This window comes from Uloborus diversus, chromosome 4, assembly GCF_026930045.1.
Source record: "Uloborus diversus isolate 005 chromosome 4, Udiv.v.3.1, whole genome shotgun sequence".
NCBI lineage: Eukaryota > Metazoa > Arthropoda > Arachnida > Araneae > Uloboridae > Uloborus > Uloborus diversus.
This window is the reverse complement of record NC_072734.1, coordinates 140,926,688-140,946,676: the sequence shown is the minus strand read 5'-3', so window position 1 is coordinate 140,946,676 and position 19,989 is coordinate 140,926,688. Positions and strand designations below refer to the sequence as shown.

General features: G+C 31.7%; 1 protein-coding gene across 1 annotated transcript in view; it reads left to right on the top strand.

The window, feature by feature from the left end:
* Nucleotides 1-18,840, top strand: part of LOC129220283 (long-chain-fatty-acid--CoA ligase 5-like) — a 69,376-nt gene extending 50,536 nt beyond the window's left edge. The window contains exons 13-22 of the mRNA XM_054854671.1: nucleotides 1,369-1,451; nucleotides 3,397-3,547; nucleotides 4,211-4,280; nucleotides 8,574-8,662; nucleotides 8,913-9,029; nucleotides 9,115-9,168; nucleotides 9,888-9,977; nucleotides 12,077-12,181; nucleotides 15,441-15,512; nucleotides 18,249-18,840. Of these exons, the coding sequence (XP_054710646.1) occupies nucleotides 1,369-1,451; nucleotides 3,397-3,547; nucleotides 4,211-4,280; nucleotides 8,574-8,662; nucleotides 8,913-9,029; nucleotides 9,115-9,168; nucleotides 9,888-9,977; nucleotides 12,077-12,181; nucleotides 15,441-15,512; nucleotides 18,249-18,407 (990 nt within the window). The 3' untranslated portion in view covers nucleotides 18,408-18,840. The remainder of the gene's footprint in view (nucleotides 1-1,368; nucleotides 1,452-3,396; nucleotides 3,548-4,210; nucleotides 4,281-8,573; nucleotides 8,663-8,912; nucleotides 9,030-9,114; nucleotides 9,169-9,887; nucleotides 9,978-12,076; nucleotides 12,182-15,440; nucleotides 15,513-18,248) is intronic.
* The last annotated feature ends 1,149 nt before the right edge of the window (nucleotides 18,841-19,989 follow it).

Sequence of the window (19,989 nt, the reverse complement as noted above, 5' to 3'; positions counted from 1 at the left end):
TACAAATCCTAAATTTTGCTAATTCAAATGTTGATAAAAACTTTCTGAGTGCTGTGGTCCACATCATATAAGAAAAGTGAAAATTATAGAGTTCTGATTTATATTGAATCATTGCGTTTTATTTTCTTTCTTTTGAAAATGTTTTTCTCCCAACACCTACTTTGCTGGAAATTGCTCGTCTGACCATTTTTTTTTATTGCTTTTATTCTTTAAAAATTTTGATTTATTAAGTAGAATGTCCAAGAAAATTTAAAGAGGATCAAAATTTTACCTTGTATAAGTTAGAACTTTTTTTTTGACAAATGCCATCATTGAAAATGTTGCTTGCCAAAAATTTCCTACCATGTTTGAGAATTGAAGCATACAGAATTAAGATTTTTATAGATCCTTGCTTATAAAAGAAGGTTTGTGACATGATGTATTTTATCACAATAGTTTAGTTTTACTGGTAAGACTGGCATTTCCGGGAAATGAAGAAATGATCAACAATGAACGCTACCTACTGGAGTTTATGGTTAATCCACTGGAGTTAGGGTTACAATGCAGTTATCAAAATATCACCAAACAGGCAATGGCTTCTTTCAAATGTAGAAGCAATTTTTACCCGTCATATCTTGACGGGCGACTTTCTAGTAACTAAATAATAGAAGTTGACATCTGTCTGGATTCTTTTGAGCAGCATATTATTTCCTTTGCTAGAATCTTTTATTAATTATTTAAAACATTGCAAGTGCATTATACTTTATTTTAAACTATGTGTAAAATCAATTTGAAATTTTGTTTTTAACTAATAATTCTAAGGATAATTGCCATGGTCACAAAGTTTTTCAACATTATCAAGTTATCTTTTTATTTATTTATTTATTTATTTTTTTTGAGCAATCACAATTGCTTATTCTCATTTGACGGTTCTTGGCGTTGTGGTTCCTTTTTCAGCTAGGACCAGGGTTGCAGCACCACCGCCCACCGGCTCCTCTGGTCCTGAGCACAGTCCCCCAAATTCCGCATCTCCTGGCCGGTGGCGTCCATGTCCTACACACACACCTAAGTGCACACACACAAGCCTACACATGCACGCATGCATGCGCGCCTGCACACACACAACTATACACACTTAACCTCTCAGGAGGAACGGCAGGCTTGGGGGGACAGGAGCCATTTCTGGAAACAATAACTCCAGTGATTAGGGTCCTGTCGTGATTGCGAAAAACATAATTTGAATTCAAAATTTCAGAATTCAAATTAATTTTCATTTTTTCTTTTTCAGATTCATTTTGATAAAATATAAAAGCATTTATTCAGACTTTTACTTTTCTTTCTTTAGTTATGAATGATATTTAGATGATTAGAAGCAAACTTCTTTTTCAGGTTAAGAAAAAAGTACAGAATAATGCTTGGAAAAAAGTAGTTCTTCAGGTTGCTCTTCATCAAAAGCAAAATCAGCTAAAGAGGTTAATTTTGTAATCTTACTCAATGTATTTAGTTTTACATTTGCTAAATATTAAGTAGTTCAGTCCAGTAATGATTGCTTGTCCTACAAAATGTACATTATATTTTTGTGTGCTGCTTTTCTGTTCCCTGAAAATTAAGTTTAGAAGCAGGAAGGTGAAAGTGCTGTGCTTTTGTCTTTTTTGTTCATGTTAAGAAAATGAAACTTAATTTGTGAATTAATCATTCCTCCATTATTTTAAATATTTATTGATTGCAGTAAAACAATGTCTAGTACACCAGAAATAAAACTGTTAAAGAGGTAACAACTGCAATAAAATTTTATTAATATTTTGAGTCACTACGCCTTCTTCGCACATTTACTTGTCCATGTGAGCTCATGTTCTATTATACACGTCAAAGTATGAACTCTGAAAAGAGCATGAAATCATGTTAGGTAACAGGATTTTAAAAAAGACTGTTGCAGGTGGGATGTTGTCACAGTTGTGCACTGGAATTCCGTTAGTCTTTTTTAATTTTAATATCTGAATTCTAGTATCTTCCTTTGAACTTTTATCTCCTGTGTAGATCACTAGTTTCAACTATGCACCAGGCTATGAACTATAGATATCACAGCTGGTCCCTTTTCTCCATAAAAAGTCTCATTTTTCCAAATTTTATTCGATTCCTTTTTTACTTTTTCTATAACTGGGTTCGCATGGTCTTTGAAAATTCCATGCAAGTCCTTGAAAGGTATTTGGAATTTTCAACAATTTGAAGCATTAACTTAGTTGCTATTCTCAGATAATAACCAGACTGGAAGAAAATAAAATCAAAAAATTTGAATGAAAATATGAAGGAGATACCTTGTAGGAAAGAGCAAAAACTTCTATGTTATGGTAATAACAATTACCCCCAGGGACAAATTTCAATGGAAAGTAAGAATTAATTTCATTTTTTCATCCATGAATTTCCAAATATCATTAAAATATAGAAACGAAATATACCTAGTCAATTTTTGTCTTCACTTTTAAAGTTTCTCAATTCTTACTGCAATCATTCAAGTATTCAACTAATGATACAGTTGGTTCTCCATTTAACAAATTTCTATTAAAGACTACTGTTATTTAAAGACTACTGTTCATGGTCAAGGCTGCTCCACTATAGTTTCAGAAGCATTCTACTTAAGGACGATTTTTTGTGCTCTCTTGTAAGTCATTAAATAGAGAATCAACTGTATTTACAACTTTTTTTTCTCCACATTAAAATGTAATTAATTTTTGCATTTGAACTACTGCACAGTATTTCAACCTATGGCCTAGGAACAGATTTTTTTCAGCTTGCGGAAAACTAACAAACTGAAATGAAGTTTTTCCAATTTTATAATATAACAAAATATCACTACCGCGAATATCAATACAACAAAATAAATGCTCAGTTCAATTTTAATTGTCATTTTGCATGAATTCCATTACAATGAAAGACCCGTTACAACAAACAAAGGTTGTAGACACTTGATCTTCATTGTAACGTGATAAAGTAGAATATTTCGTTGATTTAAAGAAAAATAAGCCCAAAAAGTTTTTTAAACTGCCATTGAACTTTTAATTTAAAAAAAAATGTAGGTGTATGGGGGAGGGGGTGGGGTTAGCACTAACTAGACCATCTGAACTGAAATAGTGTTGAATTGTGGGCCTGCTTTACCTCAAATTTAAAAAAGGTTGGAAAACTTTGATGTAGTGCATCAAAGATTGTTGGTAAAACTTTTAGACATCCATTGTTGACTTCCTTGTTATAAATTTTGAACCAAAAAATTGATATTGCCATTCATCTTAGGATGTTCCTTAGTCCCCCCCCCCCCTGGTCCATGTTATTTGCCGTTTGATTATTTGAACAATGATCTCATTGTGCTACAACGTTTGTATTATTTAATTATCAACTTTTTATATAGTGTTTCTTTTTCTCCAGTGGTATTATTTCAAACAATACAGCTTGGGATAAACTGGTATTTTCAGAAGTTCAGAAAGCTCTTGGTGGATCTCTGAAAATGATTATTTGTTCATCTGCACCAGTCTCTAAAGATGTCATGAATTTCTTCCGGTGTGCTAGTGGTTGTATGGTGCGTTCTGATAACCTTATTTTGCTCTATTGTTATATATATGTATGGAATTATTTTTTCTGCTGCTGAAATCTTTTAACCAGCACTAGACACGTTTTTTACTTTAAAATTAGGCTTTTGTAGCAGTTCATTTTTCAACTTTTATTTCAAAATGCTTAAATGTCAACTTAAATAATTTTTTGACGTATGAAGTGCCGTGAAACCTGTGTAAGTTGACCACTTGCAATGCAATACTTTAGTGGTTAACTTACAAGAGTGGTCAACTTCACAGGTTTTACTGTATATTGTAAAATGCTAATAGATGCATTTATTTTATGTTGAACATTTTTGCTAGAAACACAGCAATGTGAAATTATGATAGTTAAGAATGTGTGAAATGAAATTAGTTTACACAAAGAACAAATGGGAAGCTAGTATAACAATAACAACATAAAAAAAGAAAGAATAAATAAATCATGAAGCAAAAAAAAAAACATTTTAAACAATTTACACCGGCTGAAAACCAGTTTGAAGTCGAGGGAAAAATATATATGCAAGTCAAACAGCAAGTTTTCTTTGAACTTTGTCAAGAGATGTATAAGAACTGCAAAATGTATTCTTAAAAGAAATGCCTGTGTCGGTCAGCAAAATTCATATTCAAGGGCCTTTTTTTATGCACTTTAGGTGTTTGAAGCTTATGGTCTTTCAGAAGTGGGAGCAGCAGCAATGACGATGGTTGCTGAAAATGATAGTGGTATGTATGTATATAGCTAAAAGAAATATGTATATAAAAATGTAATCTGCCGTATCTGAAGTGAGAAGTTAAGAATAACAATTGATTTGTCATATTTTTAACTTTAATATACAAAAGAAAAAAAGAATGAACCGAAGAGTTTATATTACTTATTTATTTGGTTCTATTGATTAAATATTTTACATCAAGTGTTAATTAGTATTTTCAAACTATACTACAGTTCCATGCTATAAAACTGTTCCATACTTTTAAATATAAAAAAAATTACATAAAAATACATTATTAGCTGATAGGTAAGTAAAATACAAAAAAAAAAAGGAGAAGGGGGGGGGGGAAAGGCTGCTTCTGTGTCTTAAATGTGTATCAACCTACGCATCATATGAATTTTATAAACTTTCAAAGATCAACTAACCTCTCTACACCCCCAAACAGTCCCCTTTCCCCCTAAAAGCCCCTTTACTCATCCTTGATCCTTAATAGTAGAATTTTTTTTATTAAAGTCTCTTTTGCTCCTTTTTTTTCAACTGGCCAACACTAAATTTCTGTAAAAATACTGCGAAAGAAGCGAGAATCTGTTAAGTTATAGAAGTACTCTTCTTAATGCTGCAAATCAAGTGTTTTGATAACAATTTAACAGAAAAGTTGTTCTTTTCCCTCACTTTGTAAAGGTAGAGAAAAAGAAGCAAGCATCTCTATTAAGTTATGCAAGTACTCGATTAAAAGCCTCGGATGAAATTGGTAGCTTTGCAGAACTGTTATTTTTATTTATTTACGAGCTGCTTTGCCGGCTTTGCACAGTCTGCCTTGAAAATAAAAGTTATGTCAGATGACACATGTGACCAATCAGGCTTCGATTAGAGGGGAAAAAAATGTAAAATTTCTTGTCAAAATAATCTTTCGATTTGCGATTTTCTTTCTTTGAGAAAGTTCCCGAAAAAGTTAAATGCAACCCTTTATAAATCCAACTAAAATCCTTTAAAAAAAAAAAAAGATAAATTGCCAAATAATAATCAAAAGAGAAAATTTTTACCTCAAAACAAAAGCAAAATTTTATTTCGTCGCAGTCAAGGAAAAAAAAGTGGCAACCTTCTGAACACTAATTTAAAATGAGTTCGCACAAACGAAAATTTTCGGATTTAAAATTTCTGTTCCATTAGGCTTAGCAGTGCTTTTTAATTTTTTTCCCTGTAATTTTATAGCCTTTTTTTTTTTTTAATTTTAAGGAAATGAATGAACTGTATGGGTGTTTTTCGCGAGCTTTCGAATGGCGCCAAAATCGAACTGATCAGATAATTATTTCTGGTATAAAGAGCCATTTTTGGGTCTTAAAATTAAAATTTGAACTGTTCGGTTCTTTTTTGGCATTCAACCCCCCCCCCCCTACCTTCCTTCTTCGTGCCCAAGAACCTCCCTGCCAAATTTGGTCGAGATCCAATGAAACCTGTGGATTTGTATAGGGTCATTCCATAGTGACTAACGTAACATTCGCAGCTGATTTTCAAACTCCTTTTACTTACATCGGGAGTAAAAATAAATGTGTTTTGGTTTAATATGCAGATTTAAAATGTACAAGGTGACTATTTTTCATTTTTACCAAGAATTTGAAGCAAAATAAGCGCTGGTAGGTGTTTTTTCACCAAAAACGGCATTGTGACTAACGTAACATTTTTGCAACCCTGAGAAACAATGCTTATGTTATGAGGAAAATTTTTCTGAAACTTACGCAGGCATTTAAAATTGGCCGATATATTTGTAAGAGGTAAACAATCTATTTTTAAAAATGTGCTACAGATTTATTACAGATGAATGTTTTTTGGCCCTTAATGGTGCTTTTACGAAAAACTGTGTGTGACTAACGTAACGTGTCTAGCGTAACCATCAAAATAACATGCAATGAATGCATGTAAAAAACTTTTTGTAATTAATCTCTTGCTCTTATATTACTTTTACTTTTTAGGAATCTTTTTTGTGTTGCATTATGGTTCTTTCTTACTTTTTTTCTATATTAGAGTAAGAAATTGAATAGAAGGATTCAATTCAATTTGAATGTGCGAAAAAAAATAAACGAATTTAAAAAAAACTGCTTTTACAAACTGAATAACATCATTTTGGGCTAATTAAATCCTAAATATCTCTCTTTTAAAAAATTAACTTTATGCAAGTTGATAGTTTCACCGAATTCTAGTATTCTGCCGATATACTAGTTATCGTCATAAGAAACTCCGTAGTACTTTTCAATGGCATATTATTTTTTAAGATTTACTGATTCATCGAACGAATAGTGATGTGCATCCTTTTGAATTAAAATGAAATATTGAAAGAAAAATATTCGAACGTTTTTGCAGAATGCATTTTAATTCCAGATATCACCGCAAATGTTTGAATCTCTAAATGATCTTTCATGCATTTTCTGAAATATGCTGCAGCAGTGCTTATTGTCACTGTATCATGTAACATGTTCAAATGTTTTCTATCGAGCAGCCTACTTCATTTTAAAAATAGGTGATGTATTTTCTAAAAAATAGAGATGTTCTCTTTTGTTAAGACTGTATTTCTATTATCTTAATTCTTAAGCTTGGATTCTTTTGTTGAATGCACATTCAGCAGAGTACTCATTTTGCTTTACTCACCCTTTTTTCTTTTTTAATTATTCTTTAAATTGGAAGTATCTTTTTAAAGACCTTTAAAAAAAGTTTTTTTCTAAGTAAACAGAAGGTCTACAATGTAATATTTGGTATTTTTCACCGTTTATATTTTTAATCAATATAGAATGAATACATATTCAAAATTGTTCAAGAAAATGTACATTGAATTAAAAAAGATTTAAATATTAGCAGTCATTTTTAAAATGTTAAGTTAGGCACATGGAAACTGTTACGTTAGTCACAGCTCAAATGTTACGTTAGTCACACTAATTATTTTATATCTACTGATACCAAAATAAATATTTTGCACTTTTTAAGTAGATATGACACAGATGTAAGAAAATTAAAAGTGCTGTTTGGTTCAATCATTTGGTTTACTTTTTAAGCAGAAAATAGTACATTTTCGTGACTAACGTAATGTAAATATTTTCAGTGAAATAACCAAACTAATTAAAATACTTATCGTATAATGTATGCAAAAAGAACAGTCAATTTTATTGGGCCACCATCTAGTCATTTAGAATAAACATAGTTCTTTTAAAAATTTGCAAAAAATTTTACATTGCACAAGAAAACGTAGACGCATGTTTTTTGCACATGCTAAGCCTTTTCTACAACCACGCACGTTTAGAGCCAGAAGAAAAACACCGAATGCAAATTTTGCAAACTGTTACTGGATTTATGTACTAGAAAGTATGCCGAATGAAATGATAGGTCACAGTTAAGTCTTTGTGGAAAAAAAAATTCTGAGGTTGAGTTTGACATTTCTATGGAATGACCCTTTAGGGAACATACACACATATATATCTATTCTGTTTTATTTATATGAATTTTTTTCCAAACATTTTCCCGATTCTTAAGTTTTTTTTTTTTTTTCAAATTTAAAATTAAAGCATTTTGTGAAATTATAATCACAAAACTGCAAGTAATGAAGCATTTATGAGAATTTCAGTTTCAAAGAAACTCCATTTTGCATTTTCGACAAGGAACTTTTAATATTAATTGCTGATTTTCTCTGATATTTCTCAAAATTTTAGGAAATCTAACATTAATTACAGTTACTTCACATTTGGAAAATTTTAAGTCCGTGTTGTATCTAGGTAGAGGCTGTACCCCCCCTTGAAACACACAAAGGTTTCTTTTTTGACCATAGAAAACAACTAAAATTAACATGTTTGCCTCTGAAATTTTTTTCTGGTTATGCTACTGCTTAATGTGTATTTCAACTGCAAGATGAAATCAGACTTTATGTACGATATTACTTTTTACAAGATGCTGATTGTTTGCTTATTTGCATTGTGCCAAGAAGTTACTCTCCCTTTTCTGTATTGAATGCCCCTAATTTTCTCATGACTGGATTTTTTTTTTGGGATGTTCTATTTTAAATGCTTATTTTTTTTACATTGAATATTTTTACTAATGCTTCGTATACATGTTGATTCAAAGCAATATTTGACTTAAATCAGTCGATATAAAAATACATCTTTAGTTTGTGTTTAAGCAAAACAATTATAAAACATATTTCAGTATAATCTTGTTAGAGATGTGTTGATTTATTTTCAGTGAGCCATAATCATATTTGTTGAGTTATTAATGCATTTTCTTGTATTTATTCGTGTATTTAAATAATGAAATCTAATGGTTTCAGGTTTTGTTGGACCACCACTTCCATCAAATTTAATAAAACTAGCCAGCGTACCAGAGTTGAATTACGACGCAGCTGATGATGTTGGAGAAGTAAGATATTTTGTGTTTTCTGTTTTAAAAGATCCTCTGCCCGTTTTAGTTGTACCCATTAAGAAAACTTCAAATTGCATTGCTAACTACGAGAGATTGACCCCCCCCCCCCTTTTTTTAATTGGAACTAATTAAATGTTTTCTGAAAGTCTTCACAAAACTCTCTTCAGATTAACCATGATTTTCTTTTCAATTTTTGCTTTGCTACCACAAAAAAAAAAAAAAAATATAAATATTGTTTAAATTCCAGATTTGTGTTAAAGGGCCCAATGTATTCAAAGGCTATTATAAAAATCCTGAAGCTTCTAAAGAGGCTTTGGATGAAGATGGATGGTTGAGAACTGGAGACATTGGTAGATGGCTTCCTGTATGTCAAACGTAACTTTATTCAGTGCTTCTGGTTTTAAGCTTAATTGTATTTATGACTTTTATAACGTAATAATGTTTTACAGAATGGCACTTTGAAAGTTTTTGACCGCAAAAAGCATATATTCAAGCTCAGTCAGGTAGGTTAGAAGGTTCATTCATTTTAAAGTATCCCATTTTCAAAATTTAAAAGTAAAAATATCTCACAAAATACAGTAAAATCTCATTATGATGAATTTCAAGGGATCACAGATTATGTTCATTAATACAGCAATTTTGTTGTAACGGAATTTAATTTTAAAATTAAGTTTATATTTTATTAAAAGTAGACTATATTTGTAATTTTACTATTAGTAAGTTATTGCATAAAATTCACATTTTTTTAATGATTTTATTTATGTATTCTATTTTGATTATTTATTTGTTAAATTTCTTTATTTGTACAAGTTAGTGTAAAGCTTCTGGCAGTAACAAGCTGCGTGTCTGATCAACATTTAAAAAAATGTTATCTGGTTCATTACTCAGCGAAGAGATAAAATTGTGCATTGTTTCTAAACTTGCTTTTTTTCTTTCACTGAGTTCCAAAATACTATTGTCAACTAAATCTTTGTCATTTCAAATTATTTTGCTGTAGCAAACTTTTGAGAACCATTTTATGAAAACAAGATTTTTTCAACGTTGTCCTTACTTCAAAAAAAATAGCCCTAAACATTTGACTATAAGGGATATTTTGTTTTATTGGTAATCTCCTGTAATAGACATCCTATTTAGCCTGGATTCTTATCCTCTCTGCATTTTATAATTGATAGCTTTAAACATAATTCATTCTATTTTTAAAAATATTTTTCCTCTATTTCAGGGTGAATATTTAATCCCTGATAAGATTGAAAATGTATACCTGCAAAGTGAGATACTATTTCAAGTTTTTGTGGATGGTAAGCAGGAAGAGGTATGATATTAGTTATTAATAAGTTTATAAATACAGTTTTTTCCCCGCAACTTGCTACTTCGATTTATGGTGGTCCAACTGTGTGTATGTGATTCAAACAAATTCTTGTGTTTATAAAATGTTTATTGTCTTTGCTAAATTTAATACAATGTCATGGAAAAGAGGGCACATGAGAACATTTTTTTTTTCTTCATTTCTCAATTTCTCACAGAAAAAAAAGTCCCCATGATTGAATATTCTTTTCTTTGTGCCATGGAATTTTTTCAGATATTTAAAAAATTATTTCTATACTTTATGGGATTTTTAAAAAAATGTCTTCAATTGTTCACATATGCACCTATAGGGGGGACAATGTGAACAAGCTTAGGGCACATGTGTACACGACTGAAAAATGCAGGGCAAGCATCATATTTCAACGAAAAACTCATAATGATGCATGTACGTATATGCTAATTACATTCAAGAGCTTGTAACGTATACTGTCAGTTTCAATTACACAGTAGCTGTTATTAAGAAAATATTTTTTCTGAATTACAGAACTCGGCTCACTGTCAAATTTTAAAGTTTCATAGCATGTACTAATCAATAGGTGGACAAGAAAAAATCTTATAAGACTACTAAACAATACAAAGAATACTTAAAATACACCACCAGCTCAGTTATTCCATCCGAGGACTGCAGTTTGTACTTTTAAGCACTCATCAGCCCGGAATAGGAATCACATGAGCTGGTGGCGAAAATCCTCTTAAGGGAGCCAAGAGAGCCAAACAAACTGGTAGCTAATGTAAATTGATGGCAAGGCATGGTATTTTGTAGTAAGTTACCGCCCTAAACCCCCTAACATTAGCTACCAGTTTGTTTGGCTCTCTTGGCTCCCTTAAGAGGATTTTGGTCACCAGCTCATGTGATTCCTATTCAGGGCTGATGAGTGCTAAAAAGCATGAAACTGCAGTCCTCGGGTGGAATAACTGAGCTGGTGGTGTATTTTAAGTATTTCTGCCTTAGCCCTGGCTTAGGGCGGTAACTTTCTACAAAATACAAAGAATATTTTATTATGTAAAATATATTCTTGTTATATAGTACGTTTAAACTTCATGCAGAATATTATGATGATTTTTAAAATTTTCCTAAATTCAGTTTTTAGTTAAAAGAAAATATTTTTCTTTATTTCCCGTACCAATATTATGTACCACTAAATTTGTAGCCAACTATTTAGTAATTAACAAATTTAAAAAATAAAAAATAATAAAACAAATAATTAGTAATTATGTAATAATAATTAACAATAAATTTACAAACTGAATGCGGCAAAACAATAATTATAAATCTCTACATTTTTTTTAACAATTATAATTAGCCTACACTAATATTTATATTTGCGGAGAGGATATTGGAGCTGTTCACATGTGCCCCTACATGTTGCGTTCACAAGTGCCCCCGGCATCTACCTTGGAACTAATTTTCGAAAATAAAGATTTTTTAATTTAATTACAAAATTTAAACATTGGCATAAATTTATGCGAATGTTCTTATAATGGTTTGCAATTATCAAATTTAGCTTATTAGTTAGTTTAAAATCTGTTTTTACATGAAGAAGACAGTGATAAAAGTGCATCAGCAACTGCTAAAACAAAGAAGCTGTCACCACAGGAACATAAACTGACTCCTTGTTCTAAAAGTTAGGTGAAACAGTAGGGCTAGTACTGCTATTACTTGAGATTTTTTTTTTTTTTTTTTTTTGAGATTTTTTGCTTGATGTTATAATAGTAAAATATACCATGATCACATGTGCCCCCTTTTCCCCTATATTTTTGTCTACTAGAACAACAGAACCGGCAAAAAGAAAATAGCTCAAAGAAAAAAAACCGGGGGGGGGGGGGGGCTCAAAAAATGTTATTTTTGTCTGCTACAAATTTATTTGAAACTTTAGGTTTTCCAGTCGGGAATGATTCTAGATTGCGCGAATGTGCTATCGCCATTATGTAAATATTAATGTAATTATCTAATCTTACTGTGTCTTAAATTACTTGTTGATTTTTTATCAATAGTTTTAAAAACCCTTTTCAGTTCATCAATGTTTTAATGTTTGTTTCGCTTAGGATTTTGCAATTGCAGTTGTTGTTCCTGATGAAAGTGCTTTTGTAAATTGGGCCAACAGTAAAAACTTTAAAAGTTCCAGCTTTCAAGAGTTATGTGAGAACAAGGTATGATATATCTATAATTTGCATACTTCAAATATACATTCATCATTCTAATACTACATAGTGCACTTAGTTAATGCTTTGCTATTCCTTACCATCTTTATGATTTTAGGCCCAATTGTAAATAAATTACTTCTTAGAAAGAATTTGAGAAACTAAGACAGAGATCTGTTGTTGATATAAAATCTGAAACCCAGCGGTGGCACTTCATGCTTCCGTACGGCAGGCTTGGGTTCAATACCCGGGTTGGGCACAGTCAACTCAGCTCTTCATCGCTTCAGTGGTCGATAAAATGAGTATCACGAACGCTTAAGAACTAAACCCTAACTAGTCAACCCGTGCGGAACTCTGCACTTTGCTTCGAATCGTTTCATAGGGCATTTCGCTCTTTAAAAATTTCAAAGGAAGAACATCATGAAGAAGAACCGAAAAAAGTAAGCGCAGAAGAGAAGGCATGTAATTTAAAGACATCAGTAACAAAACCTCGTTAAATACAAAGTTGTGATAATTTGATCATCGCTCACCTTTTGGTTGTACATATTTTCAATTCAAACATAAATGTCATTAAAAGTGTGGCTGAGTAGTGACTCGTGAAAAAGCAATAATTGTGCATGCAAAAAAAAAGGTTGTGGCAAATACAGTCCTGCTCATGTGAGCATCTGACGGGAAAAAGAGAAATATTAAAGAGATATTTATTGGCACGGATTCGAATTGGCGCCATTCTGATTAACAGCCCGACACCCCAACAAACCTAGCAATTGCGCCTTCCTTTTCGAAAGCTATTCATTGAAGGAATGCGTAGTAAAAAACAGCAAAAAAGCTTTTTGCCAAAAAAAAAAAAAAAAAAATATTAATATTAATAAGATCATGCTTCTATGTTTTGTCATTAACCAGCATGATACGATTTAAAATTATTCGAAAAGCATGGAATTTGATTAAAGAATGACGAAGATCTCACGTAGCGATTGAAACGAACATTCTAGAGAAGTAATAAATTAGATTGAAAATAAGTGTTCTTATCTTTGAATATTGAACTATTTCACATAGAAGGTTTCTTTATGAGTTACGGCTTAAATGCCCACACATGTTTCTCTTTTAATAGAACACTTAAAATTCAAAACCAAAACCAGTTGAACTGAGTCCGTTTTTTAAGTGTAATTTTTCAAACGTAGAAAAAATGTTTTTTTTTTTTTTCAGCAGAAAGCAGAGGAGTAAAAAATGATTTCTTGCTAATGAAGTTGATAATTTTAATGCTTTATATCGTATTCACGCAAATAAAAAATTAAAGGTTTACTGGGTGAAACTCGTAGTTTTAATTTGGCGTAGTATTTTTTCATTTGTACAAAAGGTCGAACACTGCTATTAGAAACATCTACATTTCAGCGTACAATGAAAATGTTTTTCTGCACAAAAAGGATTTCCTTTAGGTAATTCTAATACTTTTTTATGCTTACATTATGGATGTAGTCAAAGCTTAAAAAAGGGAAGAACACTCTTCAATTAGCAGTCAACTTATCCAAATGATAACTGTAGCCTGCATAAAGGAGTCGAAACACCAAGTAGCATTCCTACTGCATTTATTTTATTACGTTTGTATGTTATGAGTACATGTAATGCGTAATACTAATATAAATTTGATATTCTTTCGGACAGCCCAAACTTGTCCGAAGTTCAGATAGTTTATAGCCGAACGCTCTACCAAAAAAACTTATCAATTTAACCGAACAACTAAGTCCAGTGCTTTTAAGCTTTATTAAATTATGAACACACACACAGGCTTTTTTTTTTGTCGAAAGCGACGTAAAAAATGGAAAACTGCATTAGAACTTTGCTTTTAAAAAAATGCATAAGAACTACAGGCAGCATCAAGGTTTTGAAACAGCAAGGGGCATTTTCGAAAACTTGATTTTTCGACCGTAAGTCTATTTTTCTTCATTAGCCAGCCTGATAAGTTTTAAAATGAGAAGGGAATAATATATAAGATAAGATATTGAAGAAACATTTAAAATTTTTACAATTTGTTACCGCAGGCTGCTTGAACCGTTATGACTTAGATGGCAGCACGTGTTCATCATTTAACAGCACGATTAAAATACAAAATAAATTGAACTATGCTCTTTTTTAAGCGTAGCTTTTCGAATGTAGTAAAAATGGGATAAGCTATTTGTTTTTTTGCAAAAAGAAGAAAAAATATATATTTTACCCTTTAAATTGAGGTAGTAATTTTTTTATTTGTACAAAGAGTCAAAAACTCATTAGAAGAATATATATTTCAATATACGATTTATTATTTTTTTCTGAACAAAAAACAATTCTATTATAGTCTGAAATCTTAAACCTGTTACTTATATTTTCGCTTACATTATGCTTTAATTTTCTTACCAGAGCCAAAGCTTTAAAAAATAAATAAATAAATAAAATGTACAATTCAGAAGTAATTTCGCACGAAGTCACATCAAGTTTTCATAACAGCAAGGAGCGTTTCCTTCTCATTTATTCTAGGCCCTCATATTTGTTATTATCTTAATTAAGTGTTCATGTAATGCGCGATATTTCTCTAATTTTTTGATGCAGATTGTCCGGACGTGGGCCCGAACACTCATTCTCCTGGTTATGAGGAGAACGCTCTACCGATCAAGCTATTCAGCTCTGTCGGTCATAGTGCAAGTTAAAGTTATAAGTTTAACCGAAAATCTCATTCTGGTTCTTTAAAACAGGTTTTTCGGCTGAAAAAAAAAATTTTTAGACCGTGGGTCTATTTTTCGTCAGTAGCCAGCACCATAAGCTTTAAAATAAGGTGTAAATCAAAGAAATCGATCAAGAATTGAGGAAAATCTGGCGTAGAAACCAAAAACAGGCTACAGAAATAATATATAAGGATGCTTCCGCGTTCAGCTGAGCACCTAACCGAAGCATCTACCTTGTACCCCAGAGCCCTTGTTCAGAAAACTGAGATGGGCACAATAAGTGTAAGCCCTCATGGGCTGTTGCCCCACTGGGTTTGTTATGGTGAAACTCTGCTCTTTAATGCGCCAAGCTGTTCCAATTTCCAAAAGCTGCTATATTCTGCTCCTAAAGCTGAAATTTGCTGACTGCGCCAGCCTTTCTCATAGTATCCGAAAATTCCTTCCTGTCTTCAGAAAATTTTACTTCAGTTCAATATCATCCCTGGTCTCAGCCCTTTGTTTTTTATTATGAATTATGGGGGATTTTATTCATTAAACAGCCATTTAATAACTTTAATCAATTTGTTTCTCTCTAGAAAGTGAAGCAAGAAGTCTTAAAACATATGATTGAGCTTGGAAAAAGTCAGAAACTCAGTTCTTTGTTCCAGGTATGTATCTTTGTTATATCTTATGTCTCTGCTTTATTTTAAAGATAGCTAGACTAGAGATCCTAAATACAGAGAGATTGGACAACTTCGGAACGGCAGCCATCTTAAGTCGAAAAATACCCACTCCCTGTAGACCACAATGCATCTTCTGCCCCAAATATCACTGTACATTGTATCGAAAAAATTAGAAGTTCGTTATGATATTATGAAATAAAATGTGCAGATCACAAATATATATTTGTTTTCTATCTTTATAAACAAATTTTTGAGGAAAAGAAAAATCTTTGTATGCGCTAGGACGATACAAAACAACTGGCGCCTGATTGCCAGACTTTGAACTCACTCAGTTTTATAAAAATACGAGGGGAAAAAAACTAAGTCTGTACTTAAAAGATTTAATGTCCTATATATTCTGTGGGAAAGCTAGAAATTCACAGCGCAGCATTTCGAACTGACGACACTTGGACTAAACATGGCAGATAGCGGCCCGCGGTTGTCCAATCTCTCCGTATATAGGATCTCTAAGCTAGACATTTTCTACAAGGCGTCTGCCCAGAGGCCTGCAGTATATCTTTGCAATGTTAATAAGTCTTATTGCTAGTAATTTCATTTTTTTCCCAATTTCGTGGGCCATTGGGCCCCTTATGGGCTTGCCCGCCCCCCCCCCATTGCAGAGTCTGCGGGTATGTAGATCCAACCAATTCAACCATTTCAGAAACTCTTAGGGGCACATTTTGTACTTAATCTATTCAGCCAAATTATATGCATAAGATGATCAGTTGTTCTCTTATAACCATTAAATGTTATACATGAAATACACCGCCAGCTCAGTCAACTCCAGCCGAGGACTGCAGTTTCATGCTTATTAGCACTCATCAGCCCAGCATAGGAATGACTGAGCTGGAGGTGAGAAACCATTTAAGAAAGCCAAGAGAGCCAAACAAACTGGTAGCTAATGCAGAATTAGCACTGACCAGACAAGTGACCGAAGCAATGGTTCGGTTCAACTCGAATACCGAAGTCGGCTGGAATTGACTGAGCTGGCAGTGTATTTCATGTATTTCTGCTTCAGCCCTGGCTATAGGGCGGTAACTTACTGAACATTAAATGTTAGTTGAGAAAAGACATTAGTTGACAAAATGTGCAGTGGTTCTGATTTTTATGATGCTTTTTTAATGACACTGCAGCTATTTTTGAACAATAATCTTCATTTGTTTCAGATCTCTTTCAACTTTATCAATCCATATTACCATGGACACCCATGTGTATAATTTTTGAGGATAAAGCTAAGGCATTTTTTAGCATTTATGGCTTTTATGTAAAAGATTTTTTTTTTTTTTTTGTTCTCTACCTATCTCCTACCAACTTCTAACGTTCTTCTTGCTGAATATATTTTTTTTTAAATCTTTTGTCCCCATTGGAAATGTTGTCCTTATTCTAATGGAGATATTGAACTACTGTCATCCTCATTATAATGTTAAACATGTTTTGCAATAATTAATAGCACTTAGGAGCCCCAAAGTAAAGGAGACTCATATTTCCATTTTCATTAGAAAACAAAGTTGTCATCAAAAATACTTTGTTACAATTCTGAGAATGTGTTCAGTACAGAATAAAGTTATAATAAAATTTTTAAGTAAAGAAATTCTTAATAACTGTCATTCATGAATGGCTTTTGTTAAAATGCTTGTTATTTATGCTCACAATTTATCAAAATTAGCAGTACTAATGTCTAGACTGAGGATTGCTTGTGTCGCGCTCTGCCTACTTTTACCGCACTTGTGCATCTTATCCTGGGTCTTCTTTTCTTTCTGGTTTTCAACAATTTACCTATTGGAATGGTTTTGATCATTAAAGTAAGAAAAACAACGTTAAAAAAAGCACATTTTTTTTAAACGTTTTTCTTACTTTACTGTTCAGCACAAAGATATTTATTTATCTTGCCTGGTTTTGATCATGTTTCTTTCATCACTCTGCTGTAGATATCACCGTAAGTTCTTTCTGTTGTGTTTGTTTTGCAACAAGGTTTTATAATTATAAGGTTGGATTATTAGCACAATGCTCAACCTTGATGCTGCTTTAACCCTTTTTTAGTGACTTTCTTTTGAGGGACTGTTTTAAAACCAGCACAAAAGAGAAATGACATGGACAGTTGAAGATTTGCAATACTGAATATCCATATAGTCATTTGGTGTAATTGGAAACAAAATACATCACCACATGTGTGGTGATTTTTAAAACTAAAATCCTATGTGACATACAGAACACTTTCTGGGAGTTACACAGGTTTCTAAACAACTGTTTGTGTCATCATTGCTTAAAATTGACCCTAAAAAAAAGCATTTTTCCCAAGCTGAGCAATCTTACATTTTCCTCCCCAGCAGTTCAAAAAACACGAAGTAACTTTTTTTGACTAGTTTTATTTGTAACATGGAAGGTTACTAAAAACATTTGGTTATGAATTTCATCTTCACTCCTGCATTTGATGTGCAATTTAGTTTTTCAATTACCTGTGCCATATGTGGGATAATAGAACAACTATGCTTATCATTTACCCTGTGCAACAAAATTTTAAATTATTGTTTGAACACAACCCCTGTGTTCTGCAACATTTAAAATTATTGTTTGAAATTGAGTTTTGTCTTTTATCAAAAAAATCTTTGTTGAACTCTGCTAAGAAATAATCGCTTACAATATTGAGTTGAAAATGTTTTGTTTTCCTTCTTTGCTAAACAGGTTGGAAATATATACTTAACAGATAAGCCTTTCAGCCAGGAAGATGGTTTGCTGACACCCACAATGAAACTAAAAAGATCTGAAGCAAGAAAAAAGTTTGCCAGTATTTTCGATAAATTATATAAAGAGGGAAATCTTCGCACAAAGCTGAATTTATGAAAAATATTCTCACTGCATGTATTCAGTTATAACTGACTGTTTATAGGTCTGAGCAAAGTTGCAAAGTTTATGAAACCGGCAAACTCCAACCTTTTATCTTTACATTTTGCTTTTTCTTAAGAAATTTTAGTATTTATTAATTTGATGTTTTTTTTAACTTGAAGATGTGATTTCCTATATACCTTTAAAATGCAATATCCTACAAATAATTAGCAGGTTAAAATACACTAGTGCAATTTAATCAATCATATTCATTTTTATCATTGTTCTTGTTCTCATTTTAATGTGTTTATAATGTATTCTGTTTATGTTTCTAAGTGTGACATATTTTGATGGATTAAAAATGCATCAGTACATGTAAAATGCTTGCATTTTCATTGTGCCTTGTTAATGTGCATTAAGCATTTAAAGTAGTAAAATATTTTCTTTATAAACCTGTACAAAAAGTATTTTCAATATTGATGTGTGTTAATATTTTGTCAATAAATGTTTTTTTTTATAAAATTTGGTGTCTCTTGTGTTTTGCAAAGTGGATTTTACTTATCTGATGTTGTGTATGATTTACTAGAAGTGAAATTTCAGAAAGTGCATTTATTTAGAAAATCACGTTTGGGTCATCTCAAAGTAACAAGGCATTCAACCTGACAGTCTCAGATTTTCATTAAATTTTGCGATCTTAAATTTGTGCATAATTTTAAAAAAATCTATCATTCATAATTTTTTCATAAGCTTTTTTAACTTGCTGAAGTGTTTTAATATGTTATTACTCAAGTTGTATGATTGGAGATATAAGGTTGTATAATAGCTTATTGTAACACTACTTTTATGCACTTTAATTTAATATGTAACTTAACTAAATTTTGAAAAAATCTCATAAAAATTTAGAATTTTCGCATTTGTAAATATACAGGCGAATCAAATTACCTTTTAATTTTCTACTACAGGCAAAGCCGTGCAGGTACCGCTAGTAGAGTAATATAAGGGGAAAACTAAGGAATTTTTGCCTAAACTTAAATAATTTTAAATGTGCAAAAATTCTTTTAAACCTTTTTTTTTTTTTTTTTTTTGCAATCTATGTTCTCTAATCAAAGTATCCCTTTGAAAAATATTCGGATAACATAATTTCCTAGCAGTTTGGTTAAGGGTGTAACTTTTACTAAGACCATTATTGGCTTTATTTTTTAATGTATATATTTTTTTTTTCTTTTGTACTTTCAACTTTGGTAGCTGGACTGGAATCAGAACAATGTTAATGCAGTGGAACCTCAATTTTGCGTGTTCGTTTCATACATTATCCCACTTCCGACGTCATTTTCTATTAATCCCTGAAAAAGGCTTTACTGAATGTTGAAATATTTTGGATAATAACAGGGTTCGTACGCTCCGGGAATTCCGGGAAAACCGGGAATTGTCAGGGAAAATGACACTGTCAAAAATGTCAGGGAAAAGTCAGGGAGTTTTCAAATTTTGTCCTCCAAAAATTTTTTTTCCATTTTTTTTCCCAAGGAATTAACTACCATGAGATCTAGTCTTCGTTTTTATTGTGATTTCACGAAAAAAATTGTAAATTTTTATCTAAACC